Genomic DNA, 19,577 nt, shown 5'->3' with positions numbered 1-19,577 from the left:
CAACTGGACTATTTGGGCTATCGAGTCTCTGACAAGGGAATCGAGATGGACCCTGAGAAAATTAGGGCCATCTTAAATTGGGAATGCCCTCGCACCCGACGGCAGCTGCAAAGTTTTCTGGGGTTCAGCAACTGTTACCGCCAGTTCATCCAGGGGTTCGCTGAAATTGCCTTGCCCCTCACCGACCTGCTTTGCACAAAACGGTTGGGGGAAACACACAAGGTAAAACACCCCGGGGCAGTGTTGAATTGGACTCCAGAATGCCAGGCTGCATTCGAGAAACTAAAGACTTTCTTTACTGCGGAACCCATTCTGCAGCACCCTGATCCTGAACGCCCCTTCGTTGTCCAAGTAGACGCCTCTGACTTTTCTATTGGGGCTATATTGCTGCAAAAGGACTCTGACAACATCCTGAAACCCTGCGCTTATCTGTCCAGGAAATTTTCTGAGACTGAGCGCCGGTGGCATGTTTGGGAAAAGGAGGCCTTTGCTGTCAAAGCTGCTTTAGAGACTTGGTGCCACCTCCTTGAGGGGGCTGCCTACCCGTTCGAGGTTTGGACGGACCACAGGAATTTGGAGGCTCTCCGCACCCCCCTGCCGCCTCAGCCCCAAACAAATTTGCTGGGCTCAATTTTTCAGTCGGTTTAACTTCCAACTGAAGTTCATACCGGGCAAGAAAAACTTTCTCACGGACGCTTTGTCCTGCTTGCCGCAAGACTTCGACCAAACCCCTCAAGTGGTTGGTACTGTTCTCTCTTTACCACAATTGGGACTGGCTGCTGTCACCCGAAGCCAAACCTGTGCTCCGCCAGCGCAGAGCACCACCCCACCCCCAACCCGCAGACAGCCGCTCCCTTGTCAGTTACAATCCGACTTTCTACAGGCAGTGAAATCTGACACTTGGTTGCTGGCTAATTGAGACAAAGTTTCTTTTAAGGATGGGTCGGCCACCGCCTTTATGTGCCTGAAACTTTACGTGCTTCGGTGTTGCACCGCTCCCATGACGATAAATTGGCAGGCCATTTCGGTTTCGTCAAAACCCTACATTTGGTGTGCCGCCAATTTTGGTGGCCCTCGCTGTGGCGGGATGTCAAAGACTATGTTGCCTCTTGCCCTGTCTGTGCCATGTCAAAACGAAAAGTGGGGAAACCACAAGGGCTTCTCCAACCTGTTGCTAACCCATCTTGTCCCTGGGCCGAGATCTCTATGGACTTTATCATTGACCTCCCACCCAGTCAAAAGAAAACTGTCATTTGGGTTGTAAAGGACTTCTTCTCCAAACAAGCGCATTTTATTCCGTGCACCTCCTTGCCGTCTGCTCAGCAGCTGGCTCGCCTCTATGCCACATCTACCGTCTCCACGGCTGCCCCTCCCATTTGGTGACCAACCGAGGGACACAATTTACCTCCCAATTTTGGCGGTCTTTTTTAAAACTGATTGGCACCAAGCAGGAGTTCTCCACGGCGTCGCATCCGGAGATGGACGGATCTACTGAGATTCTTAACTCCACCCTGGAGCAATTTCTTCACTCCTACACCAACTACCATCAGGACAATTGGGTCGAGCTCCTGCCCTTTGCAGAAGTGGCTTACAACAACGCCGTTCACCAGAGTACTGGGCAGACCCCCTTTTGGGTTGTTTTCGGCCAGGACTTCGTCCCCATCCCTGAATTGCCCCAGCCCCCGTCTACCTCCTGCTCGGCTTCTGATTGGGCTGTGCAACTGGCTGCCTCCTGGCCGGTCATTCGGCAGGCTCTGAGCGATGCCCAGGCTGCCTACAAGTGCCACGCTGACAAACACCGTTCTCCCCAACACACCTTCAAGGTTGGGGATCAGGTTTATCTCTCCACTAAGTTCATAAAATCCCCTCAACCTTCAAAGAAGCTTGCCCCTAAATTCATCGGACCTTTCCCCATTGTGGCTCTTATCAATCCTGTTACTGTCAAGCTCGAATTGCCTCACAATTTAAAACATTTGCACCCTGTTTTCCATTGCAGCTTGCTCAAACCAGCCCAACCCTCTGCTCACCGGCACCCCCAACCTCCTCCGCCTGCTCCTATCATGATTGATGGCCAGCAACACTTTGAAATCAAAGAGGTTGTCGACTCCCGCAAGCTTTGCAACTCCCTGCAGTACCCAGTTCGCTGGAAGCACTTCCCCCACCCTGAGTGGGTGCCTGCTTGCCACGTCAATGCTCCTGATTTAATTCACCACTTTCACCTAGCTTATCCTTTGAAGCCTGCAGCTTGACTGTTCCTTTCACCATTCATATTATTCGGCTTTGCTTTCTTTTGGGGGGGCAATATGTCATGTTCGCCGTTGTGTTGTTTGATGTACATCGTAACATTTCACATGCCATGGTGCTGATGCGCATTCCGGCTGGGAGGGAGCTGCTGGGAGACCTTGTACCACGCTGTCTATCTGTTTTCATGGAGATGGAATGTGTTTGGGTTATCGTTTGTGTTCAAGGTCTTTTTACCCATTGATTAGCAGAACTCGTTAGGAGCACCTGGGATGGGGAATTTGAAACGGTTGTACGGGGGGAGGGCTTACATTCGCACCGAGGATTTTTAGTTTGTATTTGGCGCGCTTTTGCTCATTCTCAGCTTTCTTTGTACTTGCACACTATTCTTAAATAAACCAGATTTGATTCAAGCTCTTGTTTGTGAGTCTGAGTATAATTTAGGATAGGCAACCATTACATGATGTGGGAGGAAGTGTGAATCAAGAAGCACTTATGCCACTGAAACTGCATCCCAGGCAATCAGGCAAGAGTTACAGGTGGGCAGGACAGTGCTACAGGGTATGGGTGGGTGGGCAGGCGTTGTGGGCAGGTGCTATGGAGTACGGGCAGGCAGATGCTACAGAGTATAGGTGTGCGCTACAGAGTACAGGCAGGCAGGTGCTGTGCATGGGTGCTACAGAGTATGAGATCCCCATGCTGCCTGGGGGCTCCTTGGGAGAAAAAGTGGTGGCAGCAGGAGTGACTTGCAACCTCCTGCCAGTTTCCCCATTGACTTTGCTTGTGGGAAGCCAGCAGGGAAGGTCACAAATGGCAATCATGTGACCATCGGATCACATCGGATTGTGATTGCAAGCCAGTTGCCAAGCACCTGAATTGTGATCACGTGATTGTGGGGACACCGCAACGGCTGCACCATTGAGGATTGGCTGTAAGTCCCCCTCATTCAGCACCATTGTAACTTTGAATGGTTGCTGAATGAGCGGTCATAATTTGAGGATTGACTGTAGCAAAATGAAATAAAGAATGACAGCTGGATTTACTGTGATGTACCCCTCTGGTCACCAAAAGATGGACCTGACAGGAAAATAACTTCTTGCTAGAAGGCTGGGCTATCCTTCATCTCTGGAGGTGTCTAAGAGGCTGCACAGTCACCTCTCAAGGATGGTTTAACTGGCTACCCTGTGCACTGCAAAGGATTGGACTAGCTGACCTTTATGATCCCTTCCAACTCCACCATTCTATGATTCTAGCTCTGCAACCCAACTAGGGAGAAGAGAAGCAGATACCAGAGGAATAAGGAAGTCAATTAAGTGAATAAACAACCAGGGCAATTAATCAGCATTGTGTATGGCAAATTCTCGCCTAGGAGTACAGACTATAAAGGCTTCCGAAAGAGAAAGTGCAAATGGAAATTCTTTCTCTGGATAAGGACTTCCCATTCTCTCCGACAGGTGCTGTGCTGTGCTGTGCCTGGTGTTGAGAGAATGAGAATGAACAGAAAAGAGAAAATGAGAGAGTTTGAGTATGGGTATGCACGTGAATGCATGCAGGCATTTAATATTCTAAATCAATAAAGCTGTATTGTTATTCAAGCTCAAAGTTCTCATTATATGTTGCGAGTTCTTAGCTGCCTTTAGGTTGAAATTCTAGGGAAACCTCCCTCTTTATCAGAGCTGGCTAGAGTTGACAATATAACACAAAGGCAATAAACAGCCAATGTCAGCCCAACTCACCTCACAGGGTTGTTGTTGTGGGGAAAAGAGGAGGAGGAAGGAATGTTAGCTATGTTGGCCACCTTGAGTTATTTATAAAAATAATAAAGGTGGGATAGTAAGTAAGTAAGTAATTAATTAAGTAAGTAAGTAAGTAAATAAATAAATAAATAAATGTGCTATTGTTTAGAGATGGGAGAATCATAGAGATGCAATTCACATCCTAAGATGAAAGGGAAAAGAGAAACATCCTGGAGAAATGAAGCTGGCTGAGGAAATAAAGAACCAAGCAATAACAGTTGTCAGTTAATCAATTAGTGTTGTGTATGGCGAATTCCTGCCTAGCAGTGTAGACTATAAAGCTTCTGAAAGAGAAAATGCAAACTGATGCTTCTTCTCTGGATAAGGATTTCCCATTCTCTAAGATGGGTGCTGCACTGGGAGAATGAGAATGAATGGGGGAGAGAGAGAGAGGGTGAGCATGGGTGAATGTATGTGGGTATTTAATATTCTAAATCCATAAATCATTGTTAGAGCTCAGTGTTCTCACTACTTGTTGTAAGATCCTAGCTATCTCTTAATTGGAATTTTAGAGAAAAAATTAGAAAAAAACATTCCATTGAGTAGTGCATGTGTGATTTTCCAAAATAAATCCCCCTTTACCAGAGCTATGCAAAATAGCTTCCTTCAAAATGCCTAATCACAGCCCCTTGCAAGCTGTTGATCAAAGCAAGTGAGAGGAGCTTGAGTGTGTGCTCAAAGGGGAGAGAGAAAGGAAAGTGACTGTAAATAAGTGAATTTTATAAAAGATAGGGTCAATTGGATTTTGGGAGAAAAGTTTATAACAAAGGCTAAGATTGAAACTTGAGATTAAATATTAAATCTCTGTGACTATATGAGACTGGTGGGAAAGATTATTTCAGCATTATTAATATACAAATTATGTCAAGTTGAGAATCTTCACCCAGCTTCCACTGGTTGACATTTATGGTTGTCCCTGGAATAAGAGGCATTGCTAACAGTCACTCTTGCCACATCCCAAATGGACCACTATATAGTAATGTATTCTGTGAGACTGCAATGCCTATATACTGACTTCAGCATCCAAATGTCTTGTAACACTAGTACTTTGGAAGTTGAATTTGTTATCAGTCTGTTACATGGTGTTAATAACAACTTAGGAAGTCCAGCATGGAACCTGGATAGTGTTTCATGGTGTTAATAACAACTTATGAAGTCCAGCATGGAACCTGGATATTTGCAGGATCTCTTATTCCAAGCAGTATCTATTCACCCAAAGTGCGCTGGGAGAGGAACCTTGCTAACAGTTCCCATGCCATGAGCTATGGAGGAAAAGGATTCATATCCATTATTATTGAGAAATAATGGAAAAAGGAGAAAGTGATAGATGACTGGAAAAGGACAAATGTAACAATGATTGGACGACTGGAAAGTACAAACTAAATTCTCTAAGAAAGGTCTAATAGGATCAAGAAAGGTACACTCCCCCCATCAAGATCCAGACAGAGGTCATTGCCAGGGAGATCAATGCCATTTCCATCCCATTACTGAGTTTGAATTCTGAGTGACAGGAATCCAAATAATCCATTTCTTCTAGGAGCCTCTGTAGCTGGGCTGCCACCAGCTGCATTTATTTGATTTTCCTTAAAAAGAGAAGGTTGAAGCCCAGGAAAAAATTGTCAAAAACATATGCATCAAAGGGGGGTTCTTCAAGAGATGGCACACAACATTCTGTTTTTAAGTATACTATGCTACACTTTCTCTCGAAGTAAGTGTTTACAGTTTCCCTAATCTAGCCACTCACAACCCACCTAGCTTCTGAAGAAGCCAGGAAAGACATGGATCAAGTCCACAGGTTATAGAGCTCATACCACAAGATCCTACCCACTTTCTTAGGCTTGATAAACAAAAACAAATCATAGGACACAAGACACTTCTTTGCTCATCACAATGGATTCTGTTCAGCTGGAAGCAGAAGAGAACAACTCTGAGCAGATACAAGAAATTCGCAAGCCTGGAATCATCTTATCTCTACAGGTAGTCCTTGCTTAACGACCATTTGTTCAGTGACTATTCAAAATTACAACAGCGCTGAAAAAATGGACTTACAGTCAAGACCAGAAATATTGGAACAAGGATAACTGTTTTGGCATTTGGCCTCTTTACACCACCACACTGAAGTTGAAAGGAAACACACCCAGATGGGAGTGGTCAGGACTTTCAGCTGTCATTCAAGGGGTTTGACAAAAGTGGGGCACTAACCATTCAGGAAGTACAGCCAGGGGCATACACACATCCCCACCTGCCCCCCAATAAGGAAACACCCCTCCATGCACTCTGGAATCCATCAGATTCTACTATGTACCTGAAGTGGACCAACCAAAAGGTCCCGCCATCCACACAGAGCTCTGGGGTGACTGTAAGGCATTTTGATAAGGAAGTGATCTGACCATACCAAAGGACAGACTTTAATTACCTCTATCTCCAGATCATATTTCATATGCTCCAAAGTAAAGATCAGATATGTGTCCTCTTGCCTGTGTTGGAGCCAATATTATTTGGGACACACCCATGATTACCACAGAAGCCATGAAACCACAAGCTTACACTAGACTTCTCTCCCGGGATAAGTAGACTGAAATCCCCTCAAAGTTTTAATCCTGGGACCTCCAATAGCAGGCTCAAGATGACATTGTACTCCCAGCACTCCAGCACTATCTGAAGAGCACTAGATTGGGGAAGGCTGCTGTAAACATGTCCAAGTATCTGTGGGTAAGCAATCTATGCCTAACAATTTATTACCAAGGATGTTGGATGCCATTGAAATGCTGGTTTGAAATGCTTTTTGCACTTGAGAAGCAGCTCCTTTAACAGCTTCTTCCTCTTCTAAGTTGCCCTGCACAGAAGAAAGGCAAATATCAACACTTCATGCATTTCTTGGTAATCTTCTGTATTTTTTACATAGCAGAGCAATCGATGATAAAGGAGGTAGAAACTGCACTATTACTTCAAGGAATGACTTAGGATTACTGAGGCATACTTGGTAAACAGCAAAATTACAAACTTGATATAATTCTCTTGACAAAATTACAAAATGATTAAGAACCCTGGCATTTTGTAGACAAGGTGAGATTTTTTTTCAGTCATTTCCACTACAAATCAAGGTGTCTTATAATAGATAAACATGTTATTTTCATAGTGTGACTAATTATTTTTATATCTTGGAATCTGTTATTGTAAAACTGATTTTTTAAAAAATATCTTTGTAGTAACATTTAATATTTTGTTTTACATCCATTTTTTTCTTCCATGCTACAGCACTCCTCATATGTCATTTATCTGGAAAAATATTTCCAAATTAAAGAGCAAGACAAATGCAAGTACAAACCAGACTTTTAACTTGCAGCAACACATCACACAGATAAAAAGATTAAAAAAGCAAAAAAAAATGAAGTAACATTTTTGAGCTGTCTTGCCTGTTTCTGGCTTACTTTTTTTAATATGGCACTGAACATAACAAATCTCTGCATATTTTTATTTCCTTCCCCTTTTACTGCTCCTTAATTATGAACCTTTGGAAACTGACCCAATTTTCTGTAAAGTGCTTAGTTTATTTAAAGCACTATAAAAATAATTAATCATTTGCTTTTGTTCCTTTTTTGCCTGTCACTAGTGTTAAAATCTCATGTCTCCAAAATTTTTGCCGAGGATGTAATCAATTGATATAACATCCTTGTCGTGATTATGGTGTAGGTACATAAATTCACAGAGGTCACCAACTGATAACTCCAACCATTTGGCATGAAAAAAGTATGGGACAGCAGGCAAAAACTTTTTGGTGGACAAAAAAGGAAGAAACCAGTACTATTTGGTTATGCATTACTCTCTTAGTCGATGGCTAAAAACATAATACGCAAAAGAACATTCACTGAGAGGGATCATATCTCAGTAGAGAAGATATGTTTTGCATGTAGAAGGTCCCAGACTCAATCTTTGGCATCTCCCTGGCAGGACTGAAAAATTCCTAACCTAAAAATCTTAGATAGTTGCTGTCCCTCATTTTAAAAAATATTTGGCTTAATAGTCCAAATGACTGATCACTAAGGCAGATCCTAATACACAACTCTCCAATGACTACAAGCAGCGATTATGCAAATGTCTATTAGCACACTGTAGATTTGGCCCTTCCAATGGAAAGGATTTTCGGTAACAGTCTACAGTTAGTTATTTTAAACAATCATTGAGCTGTGGAGACACCTGAAGAATGGAGTGAAAGAAAATAATGAGAGTGTTTTATTTTTTAATGATTGGTGAATCAACAAATACGGAGTGCTGCATTCTCCACTTGTGCTTACCAAGTGTTCAACAGACTTCCTGAAGTTTCTAAATATGTTAATGAATATGCAAGTGTACTACAAACAAAGGAAATTGTGACTTTTTTGAAATGCAGCTTTATTATTGAGCTTTGAAGCATTTAAGTAGAAACCTTGCTAGAGAAGACTTTAGAGATCTACATTAAGTAACAAACATCCTGAGCAATCTTTTTTTTCCAGATTATATCCTGACTTCCTACTTGTGTTATATGTGAATATGAGTCTGCCCTCTACAATATGTGACTATGCCCAAGTTGGACAGCAAAATACAAATAGGCAATAGAACGCTAAAATAAAGCAGATTGTTTCAAAATATCCCAAATACACTTTCATTTTTACAGAAATGCACATATACTTCATGATAAATAAAATAAAACCCAGAATGCTACTTGTATATTGAAGGCTAGCTCTTTACATTAAGACTTCAATTTTGAAAGTTGCTTGTAAAAGCCAAGGATATATTTCAAACCATACTGTAATCAACTGCACCTACTTCTCTACCTAGCAAAAATAATTCTCATTTATATTTATGGCACGGTTAGTAGGGAACCATCCCAGAAAAATACATTTGGTTTAAGCAATTGCCACAGGTACTACGTATGTACCCCCAAACACTCCAAAGCACCTTTCCCCCTTCAAATCCGAATGATGCACAGCCCTAATCATTAGCATATAATTTTTTTTAATCTGTTCAATTGTGTCTGATTCTTGGAGACTGCCTGGACAAGTCCCTACAGTGTTCTTGGTAAGGTTTTTCGGAAGTGGTTTGCCATTGCCTTCTTCTTAGGGCTGGGAGAAATTGGCTGGCCCAAGGTCACCCAGCTGGCTTTGTGCCTAAGGCGGGACTAGAACTCACCCATCTTGGTGAGGACCCCTCCAGTGCACACTGTATCAATAAACACTGCAGTAAGCCTTGATTATTTTTGCTTTGAGTCCTGTGTTGATTCCACAGAAATTGGTGTAGGAAATGGGATCCACAAGTTCAAGCTGTGACCAGGGACAACAGCAAGGTGCCTTTTCAGGGTGAGTGTTGTTGTATGCCTGAGCCCATGTCCCTTTCCCGCTGCCACATAAGGGCACCATTACAAACAGTGCTCAGGCAGACTATGAATGGTGCCTGTGTGTTTCCCCTTTATGGGCCGTGAAAGAAAGTGAATTAACGTGTGAGGGATCACAAACAGCTGATCCTTCCTGGTTGCGTTAGGTGGATCTAAAGGACTTAAATAATCAATGCAGGGAAAGAAGGAAAAGCTGGCAAAGAGACTCCAGTTCCAGACATGGACAGAGATCATTGGCAGATAAGTATCTCTGGAGAGTTGAGGAAGGAACCAATGGGAAATCTGCAGACAAAGCATGCTTTGAGAGAAGCTCCAAAGGGAGCTCCTGTAACATTTATGAAACAGAGATTTGATTCAGGATCTCATGATAAGACCAATTTTAAAACTTTATTTAAAATGTTTCATTAAAAATTAACATGGCTTAAATTTACATTGATGAACTCAATTATGCTACTTTAAGTTACTAGATTTGGTAACTGACCTCACGAAAAGTGCAGAAAGGTCAATGAATAAAGAATTTGAGTTGATGCAATAGATCTGGACCCCTTTCAGTCAGGATTCAGGCCAGGATATGGGAATGAGACGGCATTGTCCAGGGAGGGTGAGAGAGTATGAAAAAGAGACTCAGACTGACTCCCCCCTGACTTCCTGGGGTATAAGAGGGAGGGAAAGGAAAACGCAAGTAGATTTGCAAGATTCTGTTTCTGTAGTCTATCTCAGTAAAGTATAGTTCTAGTCTTCCTGTGGAGTCTATTTCCTGATCTGCTTTACCTTGTAGGACTGACAGTTACCTTACCTGTGCAGTCCCGGGAAGCGTAACCCTGCCAGAATCAAAGATGGAATATGGCGAGTCTCACATTCCAAACCTAGCCACTCTGTCTTGCTTGGATTCTGCCTAAGACTGTTGTTTCCCATCCAGGCCCTCAGAGCCTCCAGGAACTGCAACTGAATCTCCTATTTGGCTATAGATTAAAATATACAAATGAAGATTTTCTGTGTACCAATGATACTTGACCCTCTGAAGGCAGATGAGCTCTCCCTGTGGATATCCCACAATGGCAGGTTTTAGGACTCAGCCTTTCTTCCCCACTAACTGAAAATGTTCCCAGAGAAGGGGGAGAACCACTACAGTACAGTACCCCCAATCTTTTGGAGCTGATACCATTATCAATGATACCAAAGACAGCTAAGAAATCAATTACGATCAGGAGAGTTTCACTCCCCCATCCTACCCCTACGACAGGTCCTCGACAGTATGTGGTCTCAGGGACATACTGTCCTGAATCTACACTAGAATGGTTTCAGATAATCTGTTTAATTTAGCCTTCCATAATTGCAGGTCCACTCCATAACAGCAACCTTGATGACACTAAGTACCCAAACTCCTGTTCCCATCTCCCCAATGGTTTCATATGGTTGTTAAATAGCATTAGGGACAAAAGAGTGCATAGCAGCCAGTATGCAGAGGCAAAATCAAGTAATCACACTATTTATATGTAGAGTGGAACTTTTCTAATACAAACCCAAACTCTGACTCACAAAGATGGGCCAGAAGGATACCATCACTGAAAGCCATTGAGATACCAACCAGCATCAACAGAATTGCACTCCCTCTGTCTCTGCACCCCTACCCTAGGAAGCCACCTATTAGGACAGCTATGGCTAATTCTTTCCAATAACCAGGTTGCACTCAGACTGACCCAGCTCATCAATTCCTCCAAGAACTGCAGTTGCAGAGAAACCAACCACTAAAGTGCACAGCCCCCAAAATGAGTGCTGCTGTTGGCAAAACCCTTTGTATCCAAAGAAGGTTTCCTCAAGAGCAGATTGATTGGTAGCATTATTCCATCATGCAAATACGTGTTCTACCATTTCCTAGATTCACCCAGTCAACCCCCCTTTAAAAGACTAAATAAGCCAAGATTAGCAAGAATCACAATAGAGCATAGTAGGCTGGATAGCCAGCCATTAATATCTTGTCCACACTCTCAGTTCTCAGAAACAGAAAGTGATCCTTTACAACTGGACTCGATAAGAGGACTATACACTTTGTATTCTACCGCATACAGTGTTCAAAATGGCAATGAAGAGGAGCAATTTTATCCTTAAAATGCCTCTCAAATCTGTATATTTCAGTAATAACGTATGTCCTTTGATTATATATTGAACTGTACCATATACATCAGAGGCAAATTTTGTTTCCTGGCAGCAGTTGTAGGGAAAACAAATAGTATTAAAAAAAAAAAGGTTTTTACTCAATACATATTGTTATTATTTGATATTAAAATCAACCTTCTTCAAAAATGTATAAAGTTCAGAGAGTTAAAAACCAACTAACTGTATTAAATTCTGATATATATATATATATATATATATATATATATATATATATACACACACACACACACACACACACACGCACACACAAACACATATACATTTCAGTGCCAATTTTTACCCATTCTACAGCCAAGGATTTCAGCACTGATTTGGTGCCATCAAGAGGTACAAATATGTATTACATCTTATATTCAGCTGCCAACATTCAGACGTTATAAATATAACCAATAATAATATAACTAATAATAGTGATTGGTGTCAGTTATTCTATTATTTCTGATATTCTATTTTATTTTTAAACTTTTTTTAAAAAATCAGCATCTATGTAATATTACTTGAGAGCAATGGGATATGTATGGAGCTATTCAGCCCTGTAGTGCTTTCTTAAGTTTGGACCTGTATCTCTCAACTATCACATGCTTATTTTTTGTGTTGTAGTTTATTAGTTTATAAATTAAAACAGGTGAAACCTCAGGAAGTGGTTGCAGTGGCATCATGTAAAGTCTGCTTTTTCTTTCATCAATCCATTCTTCTATTATTTTAAGTCTTCTTTACTCTGTGCTGCTAGCTTTATCTAATGCTCTTTCTGCTAATAACATAAAGCCTCTTCTATTTGTAAACCCATCTAAGTTTTTCCCCAAATGTCTCTTTTTATCTAATATTGCTTTCCAAAACTTCCATCTTTGCCCTTCTTTTCTTCAAGCATTTTCTCTTCTATCTTCCCCTTGGACTGCTATGTTTCAGCCTATTAATTATTCTGGCTTAGTCTCAGCCTCTTCATTTCCACCTTGTGAATCTCTTCCTAGTAAACATTTTACTAGCTTGCCTAATATTTTAATCTTAGATGAGATAAAAAGTTTTTCTTTCTCTCAAGAAAGAGAGAACATTATGCTACTAACCACTTACAGCACTTACAGTATGTAAGCTCATAATGTAAAAACAAAAGGTGTGATTTTTAAGCCCAATATTGCACACAGCAGAAAATTTCAACAAATTAATGCTAAAGTCTATTCCACAAAACAAAAATAGCAGAGAGTACCTTCAAATTCAGTAGGGAAGAATCTGGTTGAAAGCTGGTACTAGGAGGGAAGATGAAACTCCCTGGAATAAAAGGTATGTTAGTGAGGGACTGTGTCTAAGGAAAAGAACCTGTCATGGTTCCTAGTTCCCATATTGTAGCTGCTCTCTTATTCTTCTGTTAAATCAACAATTTTTCTGATACTCCTTACAATGAGCAACATAATTGTTTCATATTCTTTATTAACCAATTTCTGCTGATTTCAGCTTAATAAAATCCTTGGAGACCTTCTGTTAGGAGGACTACTAAGATATATAAACCAATAGTCAATATAAGGTAGTTTCCTAGTTTCATATAGAGTAGGCTTGCGGGCACAACGTTGTCTTCTATTTTTAACAGTCTTAGTAAAAACTAAGTCCTTTGGGAATAGGGCAGCCTAGAAATGCTGTAAAAATCTATGTAACTCTTGTGACTGTAACCTTTAACTGGGCAAAACAGTGCATCATAGGACAAAACATTCTCAACCAAGGTACCTCAAATGGGCTAACTTACAGAATGCATCCAAAATCCGGGACCCATGACTCCCAAGGAATAGAAATTTGGAAAATTTTATAAAACATTTAATGACATAAAAATTATCATAAAACATTTAATGACATAATACAAATGTCATAAAACATTTCTTGTGGTCAACTCCTGATGTTTGACTGTGCTATACAGTTCAACATGGACTGCTCTCAAAGCAGATACATCTCTGAATGTCTCCCTGAATTTTTAAGAACTTTTCCAGTATATTAGAAGTTCTGTCATTGTTGAAGGCATTGAGGAATCTGATAAAGAAATATCTCTGAAATGATAATCCAGCAGGTCACAGGTTGTCTACTAAGTAATAAATGTCTTATTTCCACTTGGTGACAGCCAAAGGTTTGTAGACTAAATTAATTTTTCTTATTAAATTGCTGCTGTTTGCCTAATTTCACTCTATTTTTTGCAACAAGTGTCTCTACCTTATTTGTTACAAATAAGATGTCCTACTAATTAACTTATAAAAGTAGGAGTACTATTTTAATACAAATTATATTTCTCAATCTTTTGGCTTAGCAACTTGAAATCTAGCCCTTCTGAAATCAAAGGTTCCAGGCTAGTATGGGCCAGAGCTTTGTAGCTATAAAATATTATGTGGAACTCTCTAACTGAAAAGTCTAACTTTTCAAGACACAACTTAAGCAGTCTTATCCCACATGGCAGCAGTATACAAAGCACAGTCGACCGGATTTCAGGTGCAACCTGCAAATTTGCTAATACCATTTTATTCTGAAATATAAATAACACTTTTCTCTGCTTTATCTTTGTTTTTCAGAATTTCTTAATGTGACCCCCTGACTTTTGGTCCTTGGTTCCACCCACTTTGGACTTTGCCCTGCAAACTTCTAGAGGGTGGTTCTCAACATGAAACCTAAAAGGTGGTGTAGCCCTAAGGAGAGAGAGTTGGGCACCTGTATTACAAAACAAGTCAAAGTCAGCCTGCACTGGACCTTCTACATTTTTTATAATAAAGGGTTTTGCTTTCCAAAAATAAAGATTTGTACCTGTTTCCGAACAGAGTTGATAATTTTTTGGCCAAGAACTGCTGGAAGATAGATTTTTCAGTGCCTGGCCAGAGTCCAATCCCAAGAATTGTTGATCCTCTTCTCTGGAGCAAGGAGATAGGGCTGTGGGGATGACTGAATGCAGACAGAAGCATATTAATAATTCATAGAAAATATACTAAGTATTGGATTTACTTCTTACAGAAAGAGAATGTGCAACTCCCAGGAACCATGCCACACTGATTCAGTTCTGCTGTTATACAGAGGAAATTATAGCCCTAGCTATTCTAGTCAGTAAGAAATTTACCTGAGCGCTGATGTTGGGACAAATCAGCAATCTTTGGCTCTGACTGACAAACTCTGGTATTCCTTCCATCTGATTGCCCAGAACGCAGCCAATGGACCTGTTTGGTTAATTCCAAAGCAAGAGCAGCCAACGTACTCTAATAAAGGAGAAAATACATTGAGGATATTGCATATGCCTTTGATCTCATAATGGCATTCCTCTATTGGTTGCACAACCAAGCAAAGCTGCAATCACCATGTGCCTGCTTACCCAAGTGAAGGCTTCTAATGGAGTATAGCAGTAGACGTTCCTGTTTCCAAAGGTTTTGTGCTGATGCTTGCCATGCCAGCTCCAAAAAGAAGAGAAAAAATTACATTAAGAACTACAGAAATAAATATAAAAGTTTAAATGAAAGAATATGCTGTCTACAAGGCAACTAAGCTAGCAAAACAAGGTTATGAAATGTCTGCAAGAAAACAACAAGGCTCAGAGAGCACCAAGAACTCCACAAACAAGATATTTCTTTCTTTCTTTCTTATTTAAATTTATATCACTGCCCATTTCCCACAGCAGGGGATTATGGGTGGTTTACAATAAGAGTAATAATAAAAACACATAAACCTTAGTTACAATCTAAAATCGTAAATAAGATAATAAATATAAAATCCAAGAGGAGATGACATCACAATCAATAGGGGGTGCTATGGCACCAAACACCCTCAGGTGGAGCTGTTACCCTCCCCATCCCAAGCAAGGCAGCAGAACCAGGTCTTCAATTTCTTCTGGAAGGCTGGGAGTGAGGAAACCCATCTCAACTCCGGGGGTCAAGATATTCCAAAGGGTGGGCACCACTGCCAAGAAGGCCTGCCTCCTGGACCCCACTAGATGAAATTCCTTTGCTGATGGGGTGACCGGGTGGGGTGAGTTGATGTTATGGGGGTGAGATGGTCCCTCAGATAGTCTGGTCCCATACCACGTAGGGCTTTGAAGGTAATAACCAACACCTTGAATTGGACCTGAAAGCAAACTGGTACCCAATGCAGCTCGCATAATAGTGGTGTCATATGTGCTGATTTTACAGCACCAATAACTGTCCATGCAGCTGCATTCTGGACCAGCTGAAGCTTCTGGATACTCTTCAAGGGTAGCCCCATGTAGAGCAAATTGCAATAGGAGATGACAAGGGCATGAGTGACTGTTTGGAGGGCATCTCGATCCAGGAATGGGCGGAACTGGTGCACCACCCGGAGGTGTGCAAAGGCCCTCCTGGCCATGACTTCCACCTGCTCTTCGAGCAAGAGTCGCGAGTCCAGGAGGACTCTCAGGTTCCGCACTGGTTCCGAATGGGGCAGTGCTACCCCATCCAGAACCAAAGATGACAACTTCCTGGAAACCGAGGGGCCATCAATCCGCTGCCACTCCATCTTACCAGGGTTCAGTTGAAGCCTGTTGTTCCCCATCCAGACCCCCCACAGCCCCCAGGCACTTGGAGAGGGTGAAGACCACATCACTTACTTTACCCGGGATGGATATATATAACTGGGAATCATCAGCATATTGATGATATCTCAACCCATGGTGACGGATGATCTCACCCAGCGGTTTCGTGTATATGTTGAATAGGAGAGGAAAGAGAACCGAACCCTGCAGCACCCCACAATGGAGGAGTCGAGGGTCGGATCTCTCCTCTCCTATCACCACCGATTGGGAATGGCCCTGGAGGAAGGAGGTGAACCAGTGTAAAACTACACCACCCACCCCCAACCCCGAGCCGCCCCAAAAGGATACCACGGTCAATGGTATCAAAAGCTGCTGAGAGGTCCAAGAGAGCCAGGATAGATGCACTCCCTCTATCCCGTTCCTGCCAGAGATCATCCATAAGTGTGACCAATGTGGTCTCTGTTCCATATCCCAGCCTGAAACCTGACTGAAAGGGGTCCAGATAATGACAGGCATTTATTGTTATTATTATTAGGTAGACATGCAAGATTATTAAACTTTGCTTTATATGTGGACTATTGCAAAATATGCACACAGATGCAGACTGGTTGGGAAACCACTGTTCTTCTGGCACACATACTATCTCGTCTACAGCTTGCCATTAATAGATATCCATATTTCTGCTATACATATAAATAGGATTAGATATTAATCAACTCTTTTTCCTTCTGCACAGCTCATATCAAATGTTTTTGGCCAACATCAGGAAGATTTCAAACTATAGTATAGGTTGAAAGTTCAAGGCAAATAATTATAGCAAATGGGCAACTTTTTTGACTCTGAAGATTACCTTCCCATAAAGGCTGCACATGGTCCAGCTACAAAAGAAGGTGAAAGTTCCATTTTTCTCCCAGCTAAAAAGAGAGCAATCCACAAATAGCATGTAGCTCTCCAGCACCCTATCTGCATCTCCTATAGCACTGAGGATTGAAAGTTTTGGACCCATTTATTATTGATAGTTGGGGGGAAAATTGGGGGTAAGCATAAGGTATTTTTTAAAACAGGTGTGTCCAACCCGCAGCCCTGAACAGCTAGTAATGCGGCCTCCCAAAATCGTAAACTTTTAACATTATTTTGCAATTTTTTCGTGACTCAATTGCGAGGTGCTCGAGTGCAGACTGTGTAGTAGAAACAACAGAACACTGTGTGGGGAGGGGGCAGTGCAGTGCTAACGCTGCCACTTCCTGCTACACACGTCAGCTTGTGGCGACTTGGCATTCTATATAATATTTCAACCTATCTACACATGTTCTGTGATGACAGACATTTATTATTATTATTAGGTAGACATGTAACTTTTCTTATTTGATTAAACTTTGCTTTATTTGCCTACCTAACAATTTAGGATGGGCTTGTTGTATTATTTCTTAAAAAATATATTTATTCCTAAATAAATTTATTCCAGCATGGCTTCAACATTGTTTCAACAAAAAACAGAACCCAAAAAAAGAAAAGAAAAAAAGAAAAACTGTGGATGAAGGAAGAGTTGAAAAGGCATTATACGGAAAAACATGCTGCCAAATTCTAAGTGAATCAAGGAATTTGTCGTAAAGATAAATTAGCGGAACTGAAAAAAAGTCTGTCGTCCCAAAGTTTTTTTTTAAAAGTCACAACTCAAAAGGATTCTATTATAAAAGGATTCTATTATTTGGTTCTATTATAAAAGGATTCTATTATCAAAAGGATTCTATTATTTGGTAGCAAATCTGATTGTAAATCTGATTGCAAAAAAATCAAAACCATTTACCGATGGTGAGTTTATTAAGCAATGTATGGAAAGCGTGGCAAATATAATTTGTCCTGATAAAAAAAAGCGATTTTTCTAAAATCAGTTTGTCTCACCAGACTATAGTCAGGCAAACTGAAGAAATAGGAAAAACTATCAGAAGAGGTTTGAAGAGTAAAGCTGCTAATTTCAAATGCTTTGGCCATCGCCAAAGTACTGATGCTACAGATAAGGCTCAACTTGCCTTTTTTATTAGAGGTACTGATAACGAATATAATGTCACTGAAGAAATGGCTTCTTTGGCGCCATTAAAAGACACAACTAAATCTCTTGATTTGTACGAAGCAATAAAAATGACATTAAAGTGATTTTCTTTAACCACTGTCAACATATCTGGTATATCTACTGATGGTGCCCTGGCAAAAGTGAGTGACTTACAAAATTGATAGAAGATGATGCAAGTGCTGCCAGCAACTCACATTTGATGAAGTATCACTGCATTCTGCATCAAGAAAACTTATGCACAAAAGCTTTAAAAATGGATAATGTCACGCAAAAGAAAAATTTGATCATGTCTCTCTACTGGACTTTTATAAGACCTATCTTCCCAGAGAAAAATATCCCTCACTTCACAGTCACGCCTTATTCATGAGATCGCTTTTTGGCAGCACATACATTTGTGAGCAACTATTTTCAAGGATGAAGCACACAAAGAGTAGAATTAGAATTAAAATTTCTGATGAGCACCTTGAGAACTCACTGAGAATTGCAATCACTTTCATCAAACCAGATATTGATGCATTAGTTTCACAAGAACAAGGTCAAATATTTAAAAAATTAATGAAGTTTATTACTTATATACATTAACTATATTATATATTTTATATGTGGCCCAAGACAATTCCTCTTCACTCAGTGTGGCCCAGGGAAGCCAAAAGGTTGGACACCCATGCTTTAAAACTTCAAAATGCCTCCAACATGGACAAACTTCTAGGCTTACAGCACCAGTTTTGCCCCTTGGAATACTCCCCACAAAAAAAAAAGGTCCCCCCAAATTTGGCCGTTTGCTCCAATGGAAATAGGAAGTACATTCCCAGGCTGAAAAAAAATGCTCACCTCCTTAGCTTACACCCTCCATGCCTGGAAAATCCTGTAATCATACAATGGATATAATTCTGCGACTTGTTTGGGAGAATGATTGGTATATTCAGACGAGAATTAGCTTTTTAAAAAATAAACACCTATTTTATAGGTACTTAATGTTAATTAGAAATGTATGAACATTACTTACATAAATATTAAAATACATATTCAGATTACATGTACACATGGTGGAATCTCTAAATTTGGTTTCAGATCAATTTGGCAATTCTATACTGAAAATCTGGGCATAAGTTTTTGTCTGTTTTCATATATTCTTTTTCTGTCTATCCCTTTATAGGAGGACTACATTACCTTAGGTTCCAGCAAATATGGGAACTAGGTATATGGCATTTGAGATATTACTTTAATGCAGTGTCAAGACCACTTCCCACTTTTAAAAATTATGGAGGACCCCAAAAGAGCTTGTTTGAATGGGTTACATTTATCAATGTTTACCACATTAAACATTAAAACTGACACATTTGTAGAATATTTATTTATTGAATCATGTAAAAATAACAATAGGACCACACTTTTAAGAAATGCTGCTTTAAGAGTAGGACATTT

General features: G+C 40.7%; 1 protein-coding gene across 2 annotated transcripts in view; it reads right to left on the bottom strand.

Moving 5' to 3' along the window:
- DELE1 (DAP3 binding cell death enhancer 1) overlaps positions 1-19,577 on the bottom strand; it is a 36,618-nt gene that overhangs the window by 8,274 nt on the left and 8,767 nt on the right. The window contains exons 3-7 of one of the 2 annotated variants that reach the window (XM_063298611.1): positions 14,912-14,990; positions 14,663-14,798; positions 14,356-14,490; positions 12,788-12,849; positions 6,780-6,873 (exon numbers count right to left, since the gene is read on the bottom strand). In XM_063298611.1, the coding sequence (XP_063154681.1) occupies positions 6,780-6,873; positions 12,788-12,849; positions 14,356-14,490; positions 14,663-14,798; positions 14,912-14,990 (506 nt within the window). Of the gene's footprint in view, positions 1-6,779; positions 6,874-12,787; positions 12,850-14,355; positions 14,491-14,662; positions 14,799-14,911; positions 14,995-19,577 lie in introns of both variants that reach the window. The other variant, XM_063298610.1, reaches the window with a different exon arrangement.

This window comes from Candoia aspera, chromosome 3 (genome assembly GCF_035149785.1).
Source record: "Candoia aspera isolate rCanAsp1 chromosome 3, rCanAsp1.hap2, whole genome shotgun sequence".
NCBI classification, from domain to species: domain Eukaryota; kingdom Metazoa; phylum Chordata; class Lepidosauria; order Squamata; family Boidae; genus Candoia; species Candoia aspera.
Note: the sequence above shows the minus strand (reverse complement) of the source record. Positions and strands in the feature narration are given on the sequence as shown.